Below are 22,048 nucleotides of genomic sequence, written 5' to 3'. Positions count from 1 at the left end.
GTCAGAGCTATGAGGACAGCATGAAAGGGAGCAGTCAAAACTAGCTTATTATGACAAAGGTTTTTGGAGTAATAGTAGAGACTAAACCAGCACCATGTGGTGACAAACGAGAATGAGAAATAATTCTCCCCCACAGGAAGACCTTTTCGCTGACACTGTTAAATCACTCCACTCCTCATCACTTTACGCACTCCATTTTGTTTTAAAAATATTTATTTATTAGTTACTTAGTTACAGTGTGTAAAAATACTGAATTACACTGAACACTACATAGATAATCTGAGTTCTGATCACTTAAACTTTCAGAATAGTGATGTGTCAGCTGCAAACAAGCCGGCTCTTTGTCCTTTTTTTAAATTTCTATGCTTACGTTTTTATAGGTGTTTCTATCTGCTTTGTAGATGTAGCAAATTTATTGAAATTTAAGTGATATGTGTGTTTAAATATAAATCATAAGTCAAAAGAGTGCTAAATTTGCCTGACTTATAAAAAGTGGTAAAATGAAGAGGGGTTTGGGAGCCGAAAGAGCCGGCTCTTCTTGGTGAGCTGAGCCAAATGATCTGGCTCACTAAAAAGAACCAGAATTACCATCACTAATTCAGAAACAGGAGATCTGTGTAAGAGAGGCAAGTGGAGACATGTGTGGATTTATGCTGCCACCAAATAGACTCAGGAAGCAACTGAACTGCAACTCTACCAGAACTGATACTTTATAATATTAATCTGTTGTCAGGCACCACCCACATGTCAACATGTAACATAAACATGAGGGTAGTGGGTGGCTTCTTTAATCTTCCTCTGAGAGGAACAAGGACATATTTGGCGTAATAAAGAACACAGTGATGAATGCCAAGCGTGCTCATCGAGAGTCTAATGGTCTGTCAGGGGGAGGGAGGAGTGAGATACGCTTCACAGGAAGAGACAGCACAGTGTGCTCTGAGAGCAACTGGTGTGAAAGTCACAAGGCCTCTAAAGTCAAAGTATAACAAGAAACAGAGAAAACGGACCTACTGTACCTGCTTTTCACTAAATAATATCAGCCTCTGTATTTGTACAAAAATAGATAATACAGATTATAATAAAGAAAATAAAGAACAATGAAAAAAACAAAGTCTGCACCACAGGAAGACTTCAGCCATGACCACAAACATCAAACCAGCTGCTGTTTTCAAAGACGACCAAGAGTAATGCTTACTATTAGAAATTCAGAATCAGTCTGTACTTTACACAAACTTATTTAACTACTCCACCTTAACAAGCTACATCAACATCTGTTGTCAGAGTCCACATCCACATGAGCATACTGGAGCCTGTGAAGACAATGATGACTGTCAAATGACAAAACACACTAATGTAGAAAATGTTTTCACGACACTGTGCTGTTCATTTTTTCATGTTATACTTCTCTTTATTGTACGCTGGCATCGTGAATATGTATATGAAACAGACAGAGGGTTAGCTTTCTGCCCTGGCTGTGTTTGCATGAACATGCAGACATGCAACAAGTCTTGTACCCCCCACCCCCCTGTCATTTAACACTGTGGTGAAAACAGCACAAAGCCACAGGAAGACTGGCCTTCAGCTCTTTGCTGTTAAACCACACGCAGCACAAGCTGTACTACGTTCACACAAACGCTTCAAAGTTTTCTCTTAAAACATGAAGATAGTTTTGTTGTACACGTACAAATGCACTTAGCTATAATTTTATCAGTACTGATATAGTATTCAGTCACCTTCTTTACAGACCACACTAATAAATGTCCTAAAACTATTTTCACATTCATGCATCTGCACCCTGCATGCAGAAAAAATGCCATGTGCACCCTCACATGTGCACAGCCAAAATTTCAGAGTCTTTAACTGGAGGACATTTTGTGGTCACCTTTTCTAAAAATCTGCTTCAATCTCCAATTTTTAACCAAAATACCTGCTGGACACCTCAACTTGAACAGTGAACTATCATGTGAACTTAACTTGTATCAGCTCTCGTCTTACGTTTGCACCACATAGTATTAAGATAAACAGGCCAAACTGTCATGTCATACCTGTGAAAACTGCCGGTTGTAAAAACAGACAAAAGCTGAACTAATTAACTACGTAGCATATTTACACACGTAGAAGCATATTTGGAAGAACATGCACCAGAAAAAGGACCAAATCTGAGAAAGTAAACAAAGTCTGGCGAGCTAAACGCTCCCGGTGGGGTTTGAAACCACGTGCAGGACGGACCAAAACTGCAGCACGTACACAACGTGCCAGCGACGTGTGCGGTGGGGTTTAGGTGTTAGATGGATGCCTACAGCAGTGGACGAGTGAGAGAGATACACATCACTTGTGTGAAAGGTGGAGAAAAAAACTGTGCGGTCTGAGCACAACTGACGTGAAGTCTTCAAAGCTTTCTAAAAATAAGATCTCAAAGGGAGCAGTAAATACTGACTGAGAAAAGGTGGAGAGAGAGAGAGGTGGAGCTTTGATTGTGTGAAAGGATATGCTACAAGTTTGAATTAAATGATATGATACGAGTGATATGATCATTAGATGCAAAAATAACTAGCGTTTGAATAATTATCATTAAAAATCATTGAATCATTTCTCTTTTTTTCAAAATAAAAATTCACTGCCCACCTGAAATGATTTCCGAACAACATGTCATTCAACACAATGCAGCTCACCTTCTTCTTCATGTGGCAGTATAGCTGGTTCATTGGTGAGGGGATGTGGAGACAGGGCTGCTAAGCCTGAAGCTTCATCTGTTGGGTCTGACAGGAGGAACTGATTTAGTATAAATGGCTTGATAGGAGTTTTCCTGCATTGGTAAAATGTCGACTAAAAGGTCTTTTTCACTATAGACTAAAACAACCAGTTATTTTTCTATGTCTCACAGACTACACCCACCTTCATTCATGAAAGTTTTGTGACATACATTCCTTCTTTTCTGTCTTTTCTTTTCCTGTCTCTTTTCTTTCTCTGTTTTTCGAAGGCAGATTTTTTGGGAAGTCAAGACATGATGCTCCTCCCCACCAGCGCTCCTAACCACCACCCGATATGGCATTCCAGGGAAGAGGGCCTACTCTGGTACTCTGGATATTTATTGGTGAAACATGAAAACCACAGCATGTGACAGCATGCTCTATGTATTCCTCCCAATCCCTCAAATTTCTCTTTTCAGTCAGAAGAAAAGGACGAGGATAACACAATATTCCATCTAAACACAGATCAGTGATGTGGTTCATAATGATGGATTATATATTTGCAGCCCTGAAAATGAGACTACTCTGAATTTTACAAAATGTTACAAGTCATCAAACTACTTCCAGGCTCAAGTATTTCAAATTAAAAGTACCCTACATCAAGGAAGCAGTCATGAACTGTCGGACATCTCTTCTGCTAGCTGTTTTGGCGATTTCCTGTTGTCTCGTTGGCCTAATGTTCTGTTCCTCCCAGTGCCGTAGGTCCATTCTCCTGGTTCTTCCTTCCCTCTCAACTGCGGCTCCGCTCATCCCTTCAAGTTGGTGTGTGAGCTGTGGGTGGGCACTGGTGGTGTCCATTTCCTGTCCATAGGTATGCTTCAGACATACATGTTCTGTTATTACCACATGAGAATAAATAATTATTGCCTCTAAAAGGCAATAAGTTTCATTACATTACATTTAGCTGATGCTTTTATCCAAAGGGAGTTACAGGAAGCAATTTGGGGTTCAGTATCTTGCCCAAGGACACTTGGCTCCTGACATGCAGACTGGAGGATCTGGGGATCGAACCTGCGATCACCTGATTAGTGGACGACCTGCTATGCCTCCTGAGCCACAGCCGCCCTTTTATTTCCTCACATAATAAGAGAGCGTTGCTTTTCAGCAGTCCAGAAAATATTTTAAGCATTAAACCTGACAACAATCTCTGAGATGTGTGATGACTGTCATTTTTATCTTTTTTATGAGGGGAATGTTTTTGGTAATTATGCAAATGACTTCTGTTTTGTTTTGTTTTTTCATGAAAGCATGACGTCATCAGTAACAACAACACTAAGGAACTAAACAACATCCCGCCTCTTTACGTTACAAACTTTCTAGAGCACAGTTCAGCCCTTGGCATTGTAGAGCAACAGCCACATGAACCATGGACCTGAAGACAGTTTTAAGTCTCTGCAGCTTCAGTGAGTACTGGCAGGACTTACTCTCAACTTTTGTAACACATTAGAGCTGAAACTATTCACTGATTTAAAATGTATTGTTTGTGTTCTCAATCTTTGTTTCAGGCTGGATCTTTCTCTCATGTTCTGACTCTCACACTGTGGAGGTTCAGCCTGGTGAAGATGTGACACTTCTGACTAACAACATGGACAAATATCATTCTATGACATCCTGGTTCAGACTGGTCAACAGAACCAAGTTTAGCTGCATCTCTAGACTGGTCAAATCTGACGTTGAATACTGCCAGGGATATCAAGGCGGAAAATTTAAAATGGAATCCAACATCTCCACTGTCTTTCTCAAGATCAAACAAGTGGATGTGTCAGATTCTGGACTGTATGTCTGTAAATTTCACGGAAGTGGATGTCCAGCTATCAGTGCAATACATCTAAATGTTAAAGATACGGTCACGAGGACAGATGCAGAGCAACATGATGACGTGGACGGCAAGTGCAAAAGTAAGATTCTCTAAAAATTTATTTTATTGTACAGATAATCAAATGTTTGAACAGAAATTCAGTTTGGTTCATTTTAATTTGCGTCTCTAAAGAGAAAACACAGTCTAACTTAATGATCTGTCTTGTAGACGAGTGTGCAGGAGCAAAGCTGATGAGTGTGATCCTGGGGAGTCTGATTGTTTTCCTTCTGATGGTCATCGTTGGTCTGGTTGTTAAAATCCTGAAACTTCAGACAGGTACTTTGTCAGACACTGTGTCTGTCTTACATTTGCTTTTGTTGTGAGTGGAAATGTTCTTAAAGTTGTGTCAATATGCTGGAAAAATGCTAAACTCCTGGTTTACCAAAGACAATGATCAATGAACTGACCAGATGTTTTGTTTCTGTCACTTAGCTCATAGAGAAGGACAGAGCCCAGAGCAAAGAGAGGTGAGTCCAGTTTTAATACTTACTTTTATTTACTGCAGAGATAAAGAGATTGACTAAATTATATTGTATCAGTTAACATTAGCATGACCCTGAAAAATTAGTGCATTTGCATAAATGTATCTGTGCTGGATAAATACGGGTCGATACAAGAAATTGCAGTTAGTCATTTACATACAGCACATCCTTATAGTTTATGAACTGTAAAATGTCATGTGGAGAAAATAGCTTTGTCACAATCATTTCAGTTTAATCTAGTTCACATTCATGAAGTTATCGCATGACGCTTTCCATATAGTGCAGATCTAGACTGTTCAGTATCATATTAACTACAGAGACCAAATAATTCCCACTTTAAGGTAATCTTATAGGCAGTCTATACTCTGGGATTTATACTCATGTCAAGTCACCACATTAAGACTGAAAATACTCTTTACAGAACATGAGCTCTGGTGACCTGAACTATGCAGCAGTAAAATTTCAACCCAAAGCAAGAAGAAGAGAGCCAGAGCCAAATGTTATTTATGCTTCCACCAGATAGTGCCAGAAGACTCAACCGATTGACTGCTTTAACATATTAATGCTTTGGAGTTTTTGTATGCCTTGTCAAACATTACATTTTTCAATAAAGATCTGTTCATTCATTTATAAAAAAACTTCCTACTGCAGAGCTTTAATTTTCAGCATTTTCTCTCAACCTAAATTTATTTAGCTAAAGAACATATGATATGGTGTTTGATGGAGGAGTCAATAAGGTCAATGATGACGGTCCACAGTCTCTTATTGTGAGAGTTAGATGGACGTCTACCGCAGAGTGAGAGAGGCAGTGGTGTTTGACAGGAAAAGAACACAGTGTGGTCTGAGCACAACTGAGGTGACAAATATGTCTGTGAGATCAAAGCTTTCGAAATGTGAAAGGTAACACTGGCTACCTTTCCCCTGAAACGGACAAAAACAAAAACTTCCTGTGGTGTGCAACACTTGTTTCCAACAAGTTGTGTACAATGTCAGACTGCGGTAATGTGAAACACATGTATTTAATAGCAGAAATGTTTTTTGAAAGTTATGACCATTTCGAATTTGATGCCAGCAACATGTTTCAAAAAGTTAAGACAGGGTCATGTTTACCACTCTGTTCATTAGCTCTTTGGCATCATCTTGCTGAATTAAGCAAGGCTTTCCCTGAAAGAGATGTCTACTTGGCAACATCTGTTGCTCCTAATCATTTACCATTAATGGGACCTTCTCAAATGTGCTTGTCATGCCATCACGGATGCTGGATTTTGAACTGTGCTCTTATAACTGGATAGTCCCTCTCCTCTTTAGCTGTAAGGATGCAGCATCCATGATTTCCAAACAGAATTTCTGACTTTGTGAGACTTCAGGGCAGTCTTCCACTTTACTTCAGTCCATCTTAAATAAATTCAGGCCCACAGAAGACTGTGGCATTTCTAGATCTGGTTGATATACTCTCTTTGCATGGTCGAAATTAAACTTGTATCTACTGTACAGATGCAGTGATAAATAGTGCTCACTATGTTTTTGGACGTGTTCCTTAGCCCATGCAGTGATGTCCACAACAGAATCATGTATTTTACAGAATGGTGAACCCTTCCTCATCTTTACTTCACAAAGCCTCTCTGGGATGCTGTTTTTGTACCCAATCATGTTACTAACCTGCTCCCAGTTACTCATTCATTGTAAGATGTTTCACCAGGTCTTTTCTTTTAGCATTTCACAACTTCTCCAATCTTTTGTTGCCACTATACCAACTTCTTTTGAAACATGTTGCTGGAATCAAATTCAATGAGTATAATTTACCAAAAACAAAAACATTTCTCAATTTCAGCACTTGATATGTGGTCTTTGTGCTATTTCCAATTAAACATGGGGTTTCAGTGTTTTTCACATAATCACTTCATTAATCTACATCAATCCAAATGTGCACCACACCCAGAATAAACTGGAACCAGAGAGTGCCTGAACAGAAAGAGGCATCGTCCCAAAAGAGGTAGGCAGTTCTAACTAAAGTACCATGACACACACAAAACAACTGGAATCAGATCAAAACTGTTCTACAACACTTAGTTTACCTACTCACAGCAAGCCAAGGTGACTCAAACCTCACACTAAAGAATATGTGCAAAATGGCTGCACTACCTCTCAGTCCCCCTTTAATAAGGCAGAAACTCACCAAAAACAGAAGATGGGCCAGTCAAGTCATAAGTTAAAGTTAAGGCAAACTAAAATCTAATAAATCAGGGGAAAAACAGTGTGTGGCTTCTCGAAAAGTATCTTAAAGAAACAGAAGCACATTAATATACCAAAGAATTTACAAAACAATGAGACTTCCTTTCTAAACTGGATCACAATCCTTTTTCCCTTTTTCATCTTAAAATCATGCTTCAAAACATTGTGAAAATGAAGCCTACTAACTCAGGCTCTAAACAATGGCTGGCCTCAGCTGCTCTCTCAGGTGTGTCTCAGTTCAGGAAGAAAGGCCCAGGTGACCTTCCCTCCCCTTTTATAGACCCCGCCCCTTTGCCTGCTTTTAGTGCCAGACTTCCTGTTTCCTGTCGAAATGAACAAAAATAAAGACAAAACAGGAAACGAGAAACTGTGTGCTGTGAGAAACTTTTGAATGTTTTATCTGTATCAGTATCTTTACACGTCTGACACACTCACACGCAGCTATCAAAAAAGTCTTTGTGAAAAGACAAGCAAACAGTGTCCGTCAATGCAGTCTTCTTAATGCAATTCTTAGTTAAAAAAAACATCTTTTTACTCATTTAAAACAACAGTGATATCACTGCAGTAACTATGGAACAATAGAAATAAGTTTGTTAGTTGCATTAATATCTGTGACTCAGCCCAAGTTTATCATTTCTTTCCAACTGTACAGTTGACATTTACAGTTGCTCTGGCTGCGCAGTGGCTGCAACTGTCACAGAGAGTAAGGAGACGGCATAAAGTCTCAATATGGTTATAAAGGAGCACATTTTCAAGCAGTTTCTCCTTGAAGACATTCATATTGCTGCACTCGGTTGTTCACACAAATAAGTGACAAAGATTCTTCGTCAAGGATGAAAATAGAACTAGATAGAACTTTCGCACCTTGGGGTGTAAAGAGGGTGTAAATAACAGATCTTTGGTTTAGGGAAGTTGCAGAAATGGACACACGCACAGATCACCACCAATTGACATCTAAGAGGTGTGAAGACGAGGGGGGTTTGTAGCTGTACCATGCAACAAGCAGTTCTGAAGGTGTATACTGTTTTTTAAAACATAATGTCTTGCCCCTTTGCCTGCTCTTAGTGCCAGTCTTCGAAATAAAATAAGCCTAAAGAAACGCTTAATGCCAAAACAAAGGTGGCATGGCGATAAGCATTCTTTGAACTTGATAATCCTTAATTAGTGAATAAGGTCATGATTACAGTAACATATAACCAGAGTTTCACATAGTACTCTAAAGAAACAGTATGCAAATAAAGCAACTGTTCAGCAGAGGTCAGACAACATAATTCCATGTGTTTCATAGATCTGTGTGTCGAAATGAACAAAAATAAAGACAAAACAGGAAACGAGAAGCTGTGTGCTGTGAGAAACTTTTGAATGTTTTATCTGTATCAGTATCTTTACACTTCTGACACACTCACACGCAGCTATCAAAAAAGTCTTTGTGAAAAGACAAGCAAACAGCGTCCATCTTCACTGTGTTTGTCAATGCAGTCTTCTTAATGCAATTCTTACTTAAAAAAACATCTTTTTACTCATTTAAAGCAATATTTATATCACTGTAGTAACTATCGAACAATAGAAATAAGTTTAGTTAGTTAGTTAGTTACATTAATATCTGTGACTCAGCCCAAGTTTATCATTTCTTTCCAACTGTACATTTGTCATTTACAGTTGCTCTGGCTGCGCAGTGGCTGCAACTGTCACAGAGAGTAAGGAGACAGCATTTTCAAGCAGTTTCTTCTTGAAGACATTCATATTGCTGATCTCGGTTGTTTCTTCGTCAAGGATGAAAATATAACTAGAGAGAGAAGTACAAAGCCTGGTTCTTTTTGCACCTTGGGGTGTGAAGAGGGTGTAACCAGCAGATCTTTGGTTTAGGGAAGTTGCAGAAATGGACACACGCACAAATTACCACCAGTTGACATCTAAGAGGTGTCAGATGAGGGGTGTTTGAAGCTGTACCATGCAACAAGCAGTTCTGAAGGTGTATACTGTTTTTTAAAACATAATGTCTTTCTTTGGTTCCCTGTATAACCTGCACTGCACATAAAAAGCTCATGATTACAGTAACCTATAACCAGAGTTGGATTAGGGTAATAGAATTGACAATTTTGCATCAACGTGTTGTGCCATTTGTATAATAACATCTTTATTGTAATACTGTAATAAAGAACAGTCTGCATCAACACCTTTTTCCCCATGAAACCTTGTTATTATGCAACAGGATGAGCACAAAAAAAACAACAACCAAAAAACCGCCTCCTTACATTGCAAACTTTCTAGGGCAGAGCTCAGTTGCAGACATTGCAGAGCAACAGCCACAAGCACCATGAAAAACTTCATCTTGATGACAGCTTTAAGTCTCTGCAGCTTTGGTGAGTACACTGAATTACTCTCAACTCCATTTATAACTTTTGTAACTCACCAAAACTGAAACTATTCACTGATTTAAAATGTATTGTTTGTGTTCTTTTTGTTTGAAAGGAAATCTTTGTTTGTTTCAGGCCAGATATTTATCTCGTATTCTGAGTCTCACACTGTGGAGGTTCAGCCTGGTGAAAATGTGACACTGCTGAGTAAAAACATCTCCAAATATGAAGCTGTGACATTCTGGTTCAGACTGGTCGACAGAAATACGGCCAACTGTATCTCTGTTATGATCAACTTTAACAAAGTGGAATACTGCAAAACGTTTCAAAGTGGAAGATTTCAAATGGGAACCAACGTCTCCAGTGTCTTTCTCAACATCCAAAAAGTGGATTTATCGGACTCTGGACTGTATTTGTGTGGATTTTACATAAAGGGACGTCCAAGTTTCACTGTAGTACATCTAAATGTTAAAGGTAAGGTCATCCTAAACTTTTGATACCCATTTTTTGTTCATTTATTAAACATCAACAAATGAGATTATGATGCCATTCTGTTTAAACAAAATTAACAAGATTAATTTCCTCCATTTCTTTCAAAGGCAGCAATGAGCCACATGATGACATGGAGAGCAAGAGTATAAGTAAGATTTCTTTCATTGTACAAGTTGTCAGTTGCTTAGCTGGATTCAGTTTTTTTATGTTGAGTCTAATTTCATGATCTTTTTGTAGAAGAATGGTACAGAACACTAGCTGATGGGTGTGATTGCTTTACTTCTAATGGCCATTATTGTTCTGGTTCTTCTTCTTATGTTTCAGAGAGGTACTTTTTTTCTTGATAATTTTTATACATGCTTCTTGTTAGTATGAAAAACTACAAAATGACTTTCTATGAAGACCAAAGACTATAGTCTGTTAAACAGCATTCATAGTGGATTATAATGCAGTTATAATGCTTTACGACTGTACTCATAATCGTTAGTGCTTTTTAATGCACTATATCAACAGTCATAACAGTGGGGCTTACAATACATTAAGACTGCCTATACTCACCAAGCAGCAACCTTTTTTCTATATACACAAAATAACCACTTCTCTCAAATATTGTAAAATCAGTCAGTATCTGGTGAGACCACCATTTGCCTCATGCAGTGCAACACAACTCCTTCGCATAGAGTTGATCAGGTTGTTGATTGTGGCCTGTGGAATGCCTGGAGAAATTTGAGAGAAATTGTTTTGTGTATATAGAAAATGTTTTAGATCTTTGAGTTCATCTCATTCATCTCGTTTGGTTAATTTTAATTTGCATCTCTAAAGAGAAACACAGTCTAACTTAATGATCTGTCTTGTAGACGAGTCTGCAGGAGCAAAGCTGACGAGTGTGATCCTGGGGAGTCTGATTGTTTTCCTTCTAATGGTCATCATTGGTCTGCTTGTTAAAATCCGGAAACTTCAGACAGGTACTTTGTCAGACACTGTGTCTATCTTTTTTGTTGTGAGTGGAAATGTTCTTAAAGTTGTGTCAATATGCTGGAAAAATGCTAAACTCCTGGTTTACCAAAGACAATGATCAATGAACTGACCAGATGTTTTGTTTCTGTCACTTAGCTCATAGAGAAGGACAGAGTCCAGAGCAAAGAGAGGTGAGTCCAGTTTTAATGTTTTATTTTATATGTAGTTTGATAGAACTCGACTAAAGCCAATAAGTAACAAGAAACTGCAGTTGAATAATTATCAATTATTATAAATTATCAGATTATTTTTTAAGGTGCTTTACAAACAACAACAAGTTTATTTTTTAAAATGTCCCACAGAGTAAATTTCTTTGTCACAATGTTTGAAAGAACACATTCAAAGAAGTCGTGGGAAGAACATTTGTTAGCCCTTAGCTCAACTAATGATGAAGCTTGAGCTTGCAAACCAGTGTTTGTGTACAGTATGTGACTGAAACAACTTCATGATTCATCCTTTTTACTTCAGTCTTGAAATACTATCTACCTAATTTTGCCTCCAGGGAGCATAGACCAGCACAGATTATGTACGAGTTCCTGAAAAACGTAGTTAAAGTGTGTGAGATACTGTGTATGACCCTAAATACTCTGATTTACAGAATCTGGGCTCTGCAGCGGTGAAGTTTCTTCCAAAGACAGTTAGAAACAGAAGACCTGCTTCAGAGAGACAAGAGGAGACTTGTGTGATTTATCAGAAGTCAGAAGTGCTTGATTAATCCCCATAGGGAAATTGTTTTTGTTACCGCAGCTCCCAAACGGTAAGTGATAGCAAGAAAAACAATAGTAAGAAAACAAAACTTTAACAATATACCCTATACAATATCCTATTTTAAACAATATATACACATAACAGTTAAACAGTTAAATAGAGCCAGTAACAGTAACAGTAAAAAAAAAAAAGAAAAAAAAAGAAAGTAACAGTGAGGTAACAGTGAGATATGAATAATTTAGTTTTGAGATAAATAACAGTTAAATAGCACCAGTGACAGTATATTAAAAACCAAGTAACAGTGAGGTAACAGTGAGATATGAATAATTTAGTTTTGAGTTAAATAACAGTTAAATAGAACCAGTGACAGTATATTAAAAACCAAGTAACAGTGAACTGTGCAATATGTAAATCAAAGCCTTATAAAGAGTTTAGTGGGAATTTAGTGAGGAGTTGTACAGGCTAAGAAAGACTTCTTATGCCGCTCTGTGGAGCATCTTGGTACCAGCAGTCTCTGACTGAAGGTGCTTCTGAGTCTGTCCAGCACCTCATGGAGTGGGTAGGAGTCATTGTCCAAGATATCCTGCACCTTAGACAGCATCCTCCTTTCCAACACCACAGCGAGTCCATCTGTACCCCCACAACATCACTGGCCCTACGGACAAGTCTGTTCAACCTGTTGGCTTCAGCTACCTTCAAACCACTGCCCCAGCACGCAACGGCAAAGAAGATAGCGCTGGCCACCACCGACTCACAGAACATCCTCAGCATCGTCCCACAGATGTTAAAATGCTGCCACCAAATAAACTCAGGAGGCAACTGGAACTGCAACTTCAACTGGAAATGATACTTTATAATATTAATCTGTTGCCAGGCACCACCCACATGTAAACATTTAAATATGTGTTGATTTCAATAAAGTTCCTGTATTGAGTCTATCATTTTGTTGTGTTTCTTTCTGTCTCTCTCACTTTGTCTGCCTTTCTGAAATTACTATTCTATCTAATTTCCTCAGGGAGCATAGACCAGCAGGCAGATTATGTAACGAGTCCTGAAAAATGCTAGTTAACGTGTGTGAGATTCTGTGTGAGTGACGCCTCGAAATACGTCTGAGTTTACAGACTGGAGTTTGGGCTCTCTGCAGCGGTGAAAGTTTTCTTCCAAGACCGTTAGAAACAGAAGACCTCTTCAGAGAAAGAGACAAGAGGAGCCGTGTGTGATTATCAGACGTCAGAAGTCTTGATTAATCCCATGGAAATTGTTTTGTTACCGCAGGCTCCCAAACGGTAAAGTGTTGATAGCTTAAGAAATACAATAGGAAGAACCGACCAAACGTCCGGTAACAATAGACCCTATACAAGATCCTATTTTAAACACTAATAGCAGCATAACAGTTTTTTAAACTAGTTAAATTACCGCCGGGAGTCACAGTATATTAAAAACCAATTAACAGTTAAACTGGTGGCAGTAGTTTCAATCAAAGCTTATAAGGTTAGTGGGAATTTAGTGAGGAGTTGACGGTGGTCACAGGTAAAAAGGACTTCCTTATGCCGCTCTGTGGCATCATCTTGAGTACCAGCAATGCGAGATACGGAAGGTGCTTCTGAGTTGTCCAGCGACTCTTCATGGAGTGGGGGGTAGAGTCATTGTCCAATGGATACTCCTGCACCTAGGACGAAGCATCCTCCTTTCCACACCACAGCCGAGTCCATCTGTACCCCCACAATCAATGGCCCTAGGACAAGGTACTGTTAACCTGTTGCTTCAGACTACCCTTCAAACACACGCCCAGCAACGCAACGGGCAAAGAGTAGACGCTGGCCAACCATACTCATTAGAACATTCCCTCAGACTCGTCCAAGATGTTAAATTGCTGCACCAAATAAATCAGAGGTGCAACTGGACTGCAACTGCTTCAACTGGAACTGATACTTTATAATTATTAATTCGTTGCCAGGCACCACACCACATATAAACATTTAAATATGTGTTGTTTCAGTTAAAGTTTCCTGTATTGTGTCTAATCATTTTGTTTTGTTCTTTTTCTTCTCTCACTTGTCTGCCTTTTAAGTCTTCCTGCTGAGAGAACAAGGACATGTTGGTGTAATAAATGAACCAGTGATGAATGCAGCGTCTTGCTCAAGAGTCTATGGTCTTCCGGGGTGAGGGAGGAGTGAGATACACATCCTTACAGGAAGAGCGAAGGCGAGACCGCACAGTGGTGCTACTAGAGATAGCAACGGGGTTGTGAAAGTACAGGCCTACACATTGGGATACATTATTTGTTCATTTATGAACGGCAAAGCAATTGTGACTCTTTGCGAGAAATGATATTTGTTGTGTATATAGAAAATGTTTATGATCTTTGAGTTCATTCTATAAAAAAATGGGAGCAAAAACAAGTGTTGCGTTTATTTTGGTTCAGTGTTTGTCACAGCATGGGCGCTGATTGAAAGTAGGTGCCATTAACAGATGGCTTAGTGGAGCGCCAAGGCATTTTTCAGCCTGCTCTAGGTCCAGCCGATGATCACGTCTTTGCAATTTAGAGTGAGTAGCTTGGAAGCGGAAGACACAGTTTATTCAACATGGTGGCGTCCAACACGTTTATATTTTTGAAAATAGCAGCACATCCCTCAGGCTCAGGTAGCATGTGTGTTACGAACCCTCAAGTTTAAAGTTTTAAATGACAAGTTAAAAAATGTTTAACTTGTCAATGGCATTAGCCAAAGGTATAATGATGAATTATAAATTACGTCATCATTAATGCTTCATGACTGTTGATATAGTGTGACGGAAAGCATTATGCATTGCACTAGATCATCATGACTGCCTCATAATACATTACAGACATGATCTTTATAGAAGTGTTACCATTACTTTAGTCAAAGTGCAATACACAAGTTTATAAGAAAATAGGGATGATGAAAGTCCGTGAACAGATCAGATGTATTGTCTCTGTCATTCAGCTCCCTGTAAGAAACAGAAACCACAACAGGATGAGGTGAATCCCGTTTTTTTTTTACTGTTTCATATTAAAGGTGGTATGATGAATCCTCATCATGTTTGGTTTTTCTCACAAACATGTGTAACTGTGTGTTGTGTGTGTGTGTGTGTGTGTGTGTGTGTGTGTGTTGTGTGTGTGTGTGTGTGTGTGTGTGTGTGGTGTGTGTGGTGTGTGAGTACACGTTGTGCTCTTATGCAGAAAACCCCTATGTCACATCTTACATTTCAGGGATCTAGGTTTTTTAGACACATCGATAGTTCAAAATACAAATCTTCTGCAATATTTATCATCCCAGTAACACGTGTTACACACCCCGGTAGTACTGTAACACTCATGCCTATTAGACACAAAATAATATGTTGGTTTGGTGTTACATTCGGGTACCAACTGTCATCTCATCCCTTTAACTAGCTTAGTTTTTTTATGGTTTCCTTTTTTTTCCCACTGACTCTTTTTATTTGGTGCTTTTTCTCTTCGGTTAACGACTTAACCAGACAGACTTTGAGAAAGGCGCGTTCTAGACGTTCAGTACACATTTTCCTTTAACTCGTTTACGGCAGATCTGCCCGTATATCAACATATGGCGCTGGCGCACGCGTCAACGATTCGAGCGCTACACATGCGGGCGGCAATGCTAGTTAGCTATATGTCTAGTATATATGTCTAGCATATGTTATTGTCTCTTATATATGTCTCTAGTTGACCGGTATATATATTAATGTCTATGAGGGAGCTCAGCTACTTATAGATATCTGCGGCATCTCAGAGCCGCCCATGTATGGAATCGTCATCGGGGGGGGGCAAACCAAAATGTAAACTTTCACTAAACGTACACTAAAACGCGTTGGTGATATTCATTTTTTAATATGAAAATAATAAGCCCCACATTAATTTAACCGCATATTTAATAAGAATAATACTAATAACAGTAATACTTCCCTAAGCCCCCCCCCCCCTCTCTCCTCTGACTGATTAGACTGTACCTGCTCTCTGGCGGGAAGGTCAGTTATTTTTGACAATAATAATGCGAAAAATGACCAAAACTCTGCGGTCAGTGTCCAGAGACGGAAGAAAAGAGAAGATGAGGAGGATAAAAACACACAAAGATAGAGGTACAGTAAAGATAATGTCATTAAAACATATTTGTCTATTGCAGAACAGTAGTAACTTTTAGCCTAAGGCAGTTTACTAATCAATAAATAGCTGTTAGCTTGTTTTAACGTCAGTTAGTGTGATGGAGGAGGCCTAACGGCTGTTATGGAAAATGATAATGTCGGTAACTACTCCCACCTTACATTTATCAGGGGGATTTATAAAGATTAGATCTGTTCAGCATGTGTTTATACATTTAATTTGATGAATATTAATTTTTCCTTCAGAATTTTCACTCATTCCCGGATGACCTTCATAGAGGAAGGACTGCCCTGTAGCTGGTTCAACAAATCGATTCTTCAGTCTACTTTTTCTGAACGGCATTGTCTTGGAGAAGGAGCACACGTGTTTTTCCAGCATCGGTCTTTTAGGCAAGTAACTTTTACAGATTACATTTTAAATAGGTTGAGGTGCAACTGCACTCTAAAAATGATGTCTTTAAACTTTGCCTTGCTTGCTGAACATGTGCAAAATAGACTGCATGCAACATCTTTCTTTACAGGACAGGAACTTTCATGTGAGGTGATAGCTTTGCAGTCATTGCTCTGTGTTTTCTCAGTTCTTTCACAGAGACAGTGAGAAAGAAAGATTATTTCACGTTAATCTGTTGAATATTATTTTGAAACAACTTAACTCTGAAACTTATTCCCAAATCACCTTTGAAGAGTTAAATCTGCCCTGCATCTGCTTTAAAATCTGTTATTTTTACTGAACTGCATTGTGTTGGAAAAGGGTACACGTGTCTCCCCGCTAAATAACTCTCACAGATTACATTTCCAATAAGCAGGAGACACATCTGCAACTGAACTCTCAAAATGATGTCTTTAAACTTTGCCTCGCTCGCTGCACGTGTACACAATGGACTGCATGCAACACCTTTCTTTACAGGATAGGAACATGTGAGGTGAAAGCTTTGCAGTCATTGCTCTGTGTTATCTCAGTTCTTTCAAAGAAACAGTGAGGAGGAAAGATTTTGTTAATTGGAGAGATGTTAATTTGCTGAATATGACTGAAACTTAGCACTTATTCTGTACTGTATCGTGTTGGAGGAGTGCACATGCTCTCTTAGTTAAATAACTTTAGCAGGTTACATTCCCAATAAGCAGGAGGTAGATCTTTTGAGTTGCAACTGGGCTCACACAATGATATCCAACCCGAAGACTGACACACCTGCAAGGTGCACAACCAAGGTAATGAGGAGAAAGAAAAGGACCTGGAAGAGACAATGAAAATGGTCGTGTCCACTGTCCAGAACTACAAAGAGAAGGCAGAGTCCTTTGTAGGAGTGGGCCAGCAGAAAGTAGCAAGAAGAATTGCTACTTTCTGCTGGCCCACTCCTGTACGATAGACCGGTAAGGGAAGGTGGATGATCAGAAGGAGAAACAGTTTGCTGTCCAGGTGTAAAACAAGAGACATGTGGAGAGAGGAAAAAGGCAGAGGAGAGATGCAAGAGACAAACAAGTCAGAAAGCTGGCAGAGGGAGGAGGAGAATGAGCGATAGACACAGAAGAGTTAAAAGAAAGAGGGGAAAGGGGAGAGGAAGGACAGAGCAAACCAGAAACAAGAAGCTCCAAATGTCAGCTGGCTTTCAAAGCTCAACACATGGAGCAGGAGTTGCTGTAAGTGAAGCCATTCAGCGAGGACGAGGTGAGAGGTACAGAGTTAGGCTGCAACTTATCCACTGTCATGCTGTCAATATTCTGATGTGCACAAAATGCAGTTGAGTACATGTCATGTTAAAGAGGGAGCAGCTAGAAACATGGAGAGGGCTAACTGAGACTGCATGTAAGATGTAAAGTAGAGCAGAATATTTATGCAACCACCAATTAACCGAACGACTGGGTAGTCAAACAGTTTTTGCATTTACTTAACCAAACCCTGACTTAGTAAATACAAAGCTAACCTAACCTTTGCCAACCTCGTGTAAAATGACAGAACTGATGCTAAACAAAATTGAGTTATATGCCTCATAAGAAAGGGTCAAGTATGGAATGCTGCTTCACCAATGACGGGTAAGATCCTCTTGAAAACTTTGGGACAACCTAAGACAGGGACAGCCACAATTACTTGACCCTGTCGCACACTGTGTGTCACCGTGCAGTAACACAGCACAGGGTGTGACGAGATAGAAATAGACAGAAACAAGTAATTGAGGATTGCTTGAGGATTACTTGAGGTTAGGCAAAAGGTTAGGGAAGAAAAAAAAATATAGTGAAAGTCAAGGAAAGGTCTTGATATCAAACTGTTGTTGACATTAATGTCCTCAGGCTCCTTCAGCGCCTGAAATGTCTCCTCTGCACATGGTTCTAGACAGAAGGAGCACATTAATGTCCTCAGCCTCCTCAGGCACCTGGGTGTCTCCTCTGCACCTGTCAATAGACAGCAGGCGCACATTAATGTCCTTAGCCTCCTCCGGCACCTGAAATGTCTCCTCTGCACCTGTCAATAGACAGCAGGAGCACATTAATGTCCTTAGCCTCCTCCGGCACCTGAAATGTCTCCTCTGCACCTGTCAATAGACAGGAGCAAATTAATGTCCTTAGCCTCCTCCGGCACCTGAAATGTCTCCTCTGCACCTGTCGATAGACAGCAGGAGCAAATTAATGTCCTTAGCCTCCTCTGGCACCTGAGTGTCTCCTCTGCACCTGTCAATAGACAGGAGCAAATTAATGTCCTTAGCCTCCTCGGGTACCTGAAATGTCTCCTCTGCACATGGTTCTACACAGACGGAGCACATTAATGTCCCCAGGCTCCTCCGGCACCTGAAATGTCCTCTCTGCACCTGTCAATAGACAGCAGGAGCACATTAATGTCCTTAGCCTCCTCGGGTACCTGAAATGTCTCCTCTGCACCTGTCAATAGACAGCAGGAGCAAATTAATGTCCTTAGCCTCCTCCGGCACCTGAAATGTCTCCTCTGCACCTGTCAATAGACAGAAGGAGCACATTAATGTCCTCAGGCTCCTCCGGCACCTGAAATGTCTCCTCTGCACCTGTCAATAGACAGCAGAAGAAAAGTAATGTCCTCAGGCTCCTTCAGCGCCTGAAATGTCTCCTCTGCACCTGTCTATAGACAGCAGGAGCACAGTAATGTCCTCAGCCTCCTTCAGCACCTGAAATGTCTCATGAAAGGTACAACGTCCAGTTCCTGTTGAAAGATGTTGATTTTTGTGTTGTTGTTGAAGTCTGGTGAGATGAATGCACCAGTCAATGAATCAATAAACATATTCAAAGTAGCAGAAACTCTTTTTGTTCCCACCTTTAGGTCTTTTTAATGAGATCACCACCTCTATTGTCAGTCAAAACCTTTTTAACCAGAAAAAGTGCAACAACAAAAGTTTTTGGAGTCTGCAACAGTATAGAGTACAGTAATTAAGCCCTGTCATTGTTTGTACTTATACAAACTTCTTAGGGTCAAATTTTGTCTTTGATTTATCTGGCAGACAGCATCTTGCATCAAACTGAGTCTTTCAGACAGACAGACCACCATCAGAACCACTTCACCATCACAGACGTGGAGAGGAGACGCTAAAGAGCATATTGTCTGCTCTCTCTCAGTTAATTGCCGAGGTAATTACTGTACACTGTTAGAAGAAAGAAAGGAATGACCAGGACTAGTCGACACATGTAGGACCGAGGCGCTCACCGCTCTGAAATCTATCACATGGTCTGTTTCACTGTTTCAAAATGCTAGTACAAATTTTTACTTCTTAGAATTTTAAATGTTACACTAAAGATGTATAACAAGTATAGCATACTATTTATTTGCACATGCAACATACAATACTATGAAATATATATGTGCACAAAGTAGACGAGTCTGTGCTGGAGAGGAAAGAAGCTGAATCCTAAAATAAAACCTCTCCTGTAATCTCAGAGCAAGATAAATGAGATTACATTCAAATACTTGTAGTAGAGCTACTTGACTCGAAGACTGGAGACTGGAGTATTGTTGCTTTGTGGTTGTTACGCCCCAGTCTAGGGGTGCCTAGAGCATAACTTGAAAGGGTCCCAATCTTCCGAGTCCCAAATAGCCACTTACAGGTTTTTATAGGAAAGAAAATTATTTATTTACACAACTCAGGGATTAAATAACTACAACTAAGGTTCAACTTCAGGGTGGACCAAGGCCAAAACAACAACCAAAACAATTCTCTCTAGAAAATAAATGACTAATCTCAGAAATCAAATGACAATGGACTTACCTTCCTAACTAACAAAAACAGGAGAACTTCCAAACAAAGACCTTCACAAACAGACATGTGGTCGGTTAGGAGAGGCAGAGGATGAGGAACTGCTGCTTGTCCACCTGACAGCCACCATCTTGGCTCCTTATGTACCAGGTGGTTCGCAGCTGCAACCAATCACAGGCTAGGGCCTGGAATCTCTCCAATCATGTCCCGGGGATGGTACATCCCTATTTACATATCAAATAGGCAACAAAAACGCAGGACACACAAACAAACACAGCAGACTACAAAAAATTATTATGTGGCTTTTGTTAAAAGGAAAGAAACAGTACAGACCTCTACTGTTACATGTGATCAGATCAATACTCCATCAATGCCTCGAGCAGGTCCACTCTGCTCCCCTGAGCAGCTGTGACAGTCTGATCAATGAAGATATAAGTGCACCATGTCTGTTTTCAGGTTCAGCTGATTTCAACACAGTTAGACAGATAAATCTTCTCTTAACGCCTGCCAGCTGTTCATTGTCTTCTTGTCCTCTCTTGGGGGACTGAACTGAAGTTGTGAAAGACAAGGAAACACAGCTCTTTTTATCAAATATCAAGATTCAATCATACATCATATTCACACAACCTCAAATAAATAGACCTAACTTATAATCAGTTTTTTTTTAAAAGATGTGGACTTAAAGCCATAACTTACCGAAAAACATCGTTTTTTTTTTTGTTTGACATCGCTGCAGACTAATATTTTTAAAAATGGGACTGTGACTCTGTGAAACATGTAGAAACTTTGTCATTTTTCATCATGTCATACAGAGTTTGTTTGTTTTGTGACTGGTTTGTCCGTACACAGAAATCTGCCAAGACAACAAACCATCCCTGGACGGGTTCACTGCCCTCCACTCCTTGTTGGAGAACAAGATAGGACGACGAATAGCAAGACTACTGCTATGAGAAATCATGTTTTTTCCTGATATACATAAGTAAATAATACCATTGAGATGGATGAACTAGTTTCTATATTTATTTTTTTCTTATTATGATTATTATTTTCTTCTCTTATTGCCAATAATAATATATAGGCGCGACTGGGCCGCAGTCAGGCACACTCTACATTTATTTCGACATTTTCTAGTTGTCTGTACTGCCTCAGCTGTATACTGACTGAATGTTGTGCTTGTTGTGCTCATCTGAAGCCCACTTCCTTGTCGAGGGAGTGCAGATGTGGACAGGCAGGCAGCTGGCTAGCCGGCTCAGTACAGGAAAGTCTCACCTGAGTGCAGGCTGATAGTTAACATTGCTGAGGGACAGATGGTCAGGTTGCAGGTTGCAGGTTACATATATTATGTGAATGCAGACCCTTGACAGGTAGGTAAGGTCAAAACAAGTCTATTTTAGAAATAGAGTTGTAACCTCTAACATTGCAATGTGGTGAGGCAGCAGTGCAGTGTCATGTTCTCACAGTGAGTGAGGTTTTAACAGATGAAAAGAGTTCAACTTCTGAGAAGACGCCACTCTAAAACCCTCATCAGTGCATGTGTGGTAACGCTGCAAGTCCAAGGAAACTCTGCCACCCGTGGCACTGAATGTGTTGTCTTTTTGTGAGTGTTTTTGAGGTCTTGAGTCTCACTTACTCTTGTCAGCCTGGTCTCATGAATCATTTGGAATGTACATACATACATACATTATCTGTAACCACTTATCCTGACTAGGGTCACAGGGGGTGTGGAACTATCCCAGCTGACACTAGGCTAAGGGCGGGGTACACCCTGGACAAGTCACAGTTTATCGCAGGGCATATAGAAAAA

General features: G+C 39.8%; 1 protein-coding gene across 4 annotated transcripts; it reads left to right on the top strand.

The window, feature by feature from the left end:
• The first annotated feature begins 4,072 nt into the window (after positions 1 to 4,072).
• LOC109140678 (uncharacterized) lies at positions 4,073 to 12,028 on the top strand. 4 transcript variants are annotated; one of them, XM_027287679.1, is made up of 6 exons: positions 9,523 to 9,685; positions 9,815 to 10,153; positions 10,279 to 10,320; positions 11,029 to 11,136; positions 11,285 to 11,319; positions 11,787 to 12,028. In XM_027287679.1, exons 1-6 carry the CDS (start codon positions 9,526 to 9,528, stop codon positions 11,901 to 11,903), a joined length of 801 nt encoding a protein of 266 aa, XP_027143480.1. In that variant the 5' UTR covers positions 9,523 to 9,525; the 3' UTR covers positions 11,904 to 12,028. The 4 variants fall into 4 exon arrangements, with proteins under 4 accessions (XP_027143481.1, XP_027143482.1, XP_019123700.2 ...); XM_027287680.1 differs by lacking the exons at positions 9,523 to 9,685; positions 9,815 to 10,153; positions 10,279 to 10,320 and adding exons at positions 4,073 to 4,153; positions 4,256 to 4,648; XM_027287681.1 differs by lacking the exons at positions 9,523 to 9,685; positions 9,815 to 10,153; positions 10,279 to 10,320; positions 11,029 to 11,136 and adding exons at positions 4,073 to 4,153; positions 4,256 to 4,648; positions 4,777 to 4,884.
• Positions 12,029 to 22,048: the final 10,020 nt, after the last annotated feature.

This window comes from Larimichthys crocea, chromosome XIV (assembly GCF_000972845.2).
Source record: "Larimichthys crocea isolate SSNF chromosome XIV, L_crocea_2.0, whole genome shotgun sequence".
Classification (NCBI taxonomy): Eukaryota; Metazoa; Chordata; class Actinopteri; family Sciaenidae; genus Larimichthys; species Larimichthys crocea.
The sequence above is the reverse complement of the archived record's forward strand: the minus strand, read 5'-3'. Positions and strand labels throughout refer to the sequence as shown.

Excerpts from the sequence above, each read along its gene's own strand:
- LOC109140678 (XM_027287679.1), top strand. The coding sequence starts at position 9,526 with ATGCAACAGGATGAGCACAAAAAAAACAACAACCAAAAAACCGCCTCC. Across the intron at positions 9,686-9,814 it reads TTTAAGTCTCTGCAGCTTTG|GCCAGATATTTATCTCGTAT; the intron begins GTGAGTACACTG and ends TGTTTGTTTCAG. Across the intron at positions 11,320-11,786 it reads AGAGTCCAGAGCAAAGAGAG|AATCTGGGCTCTGCAGCGGT; the intron begins GTGAGTCCAGTT and ends TCTGATTTACAG.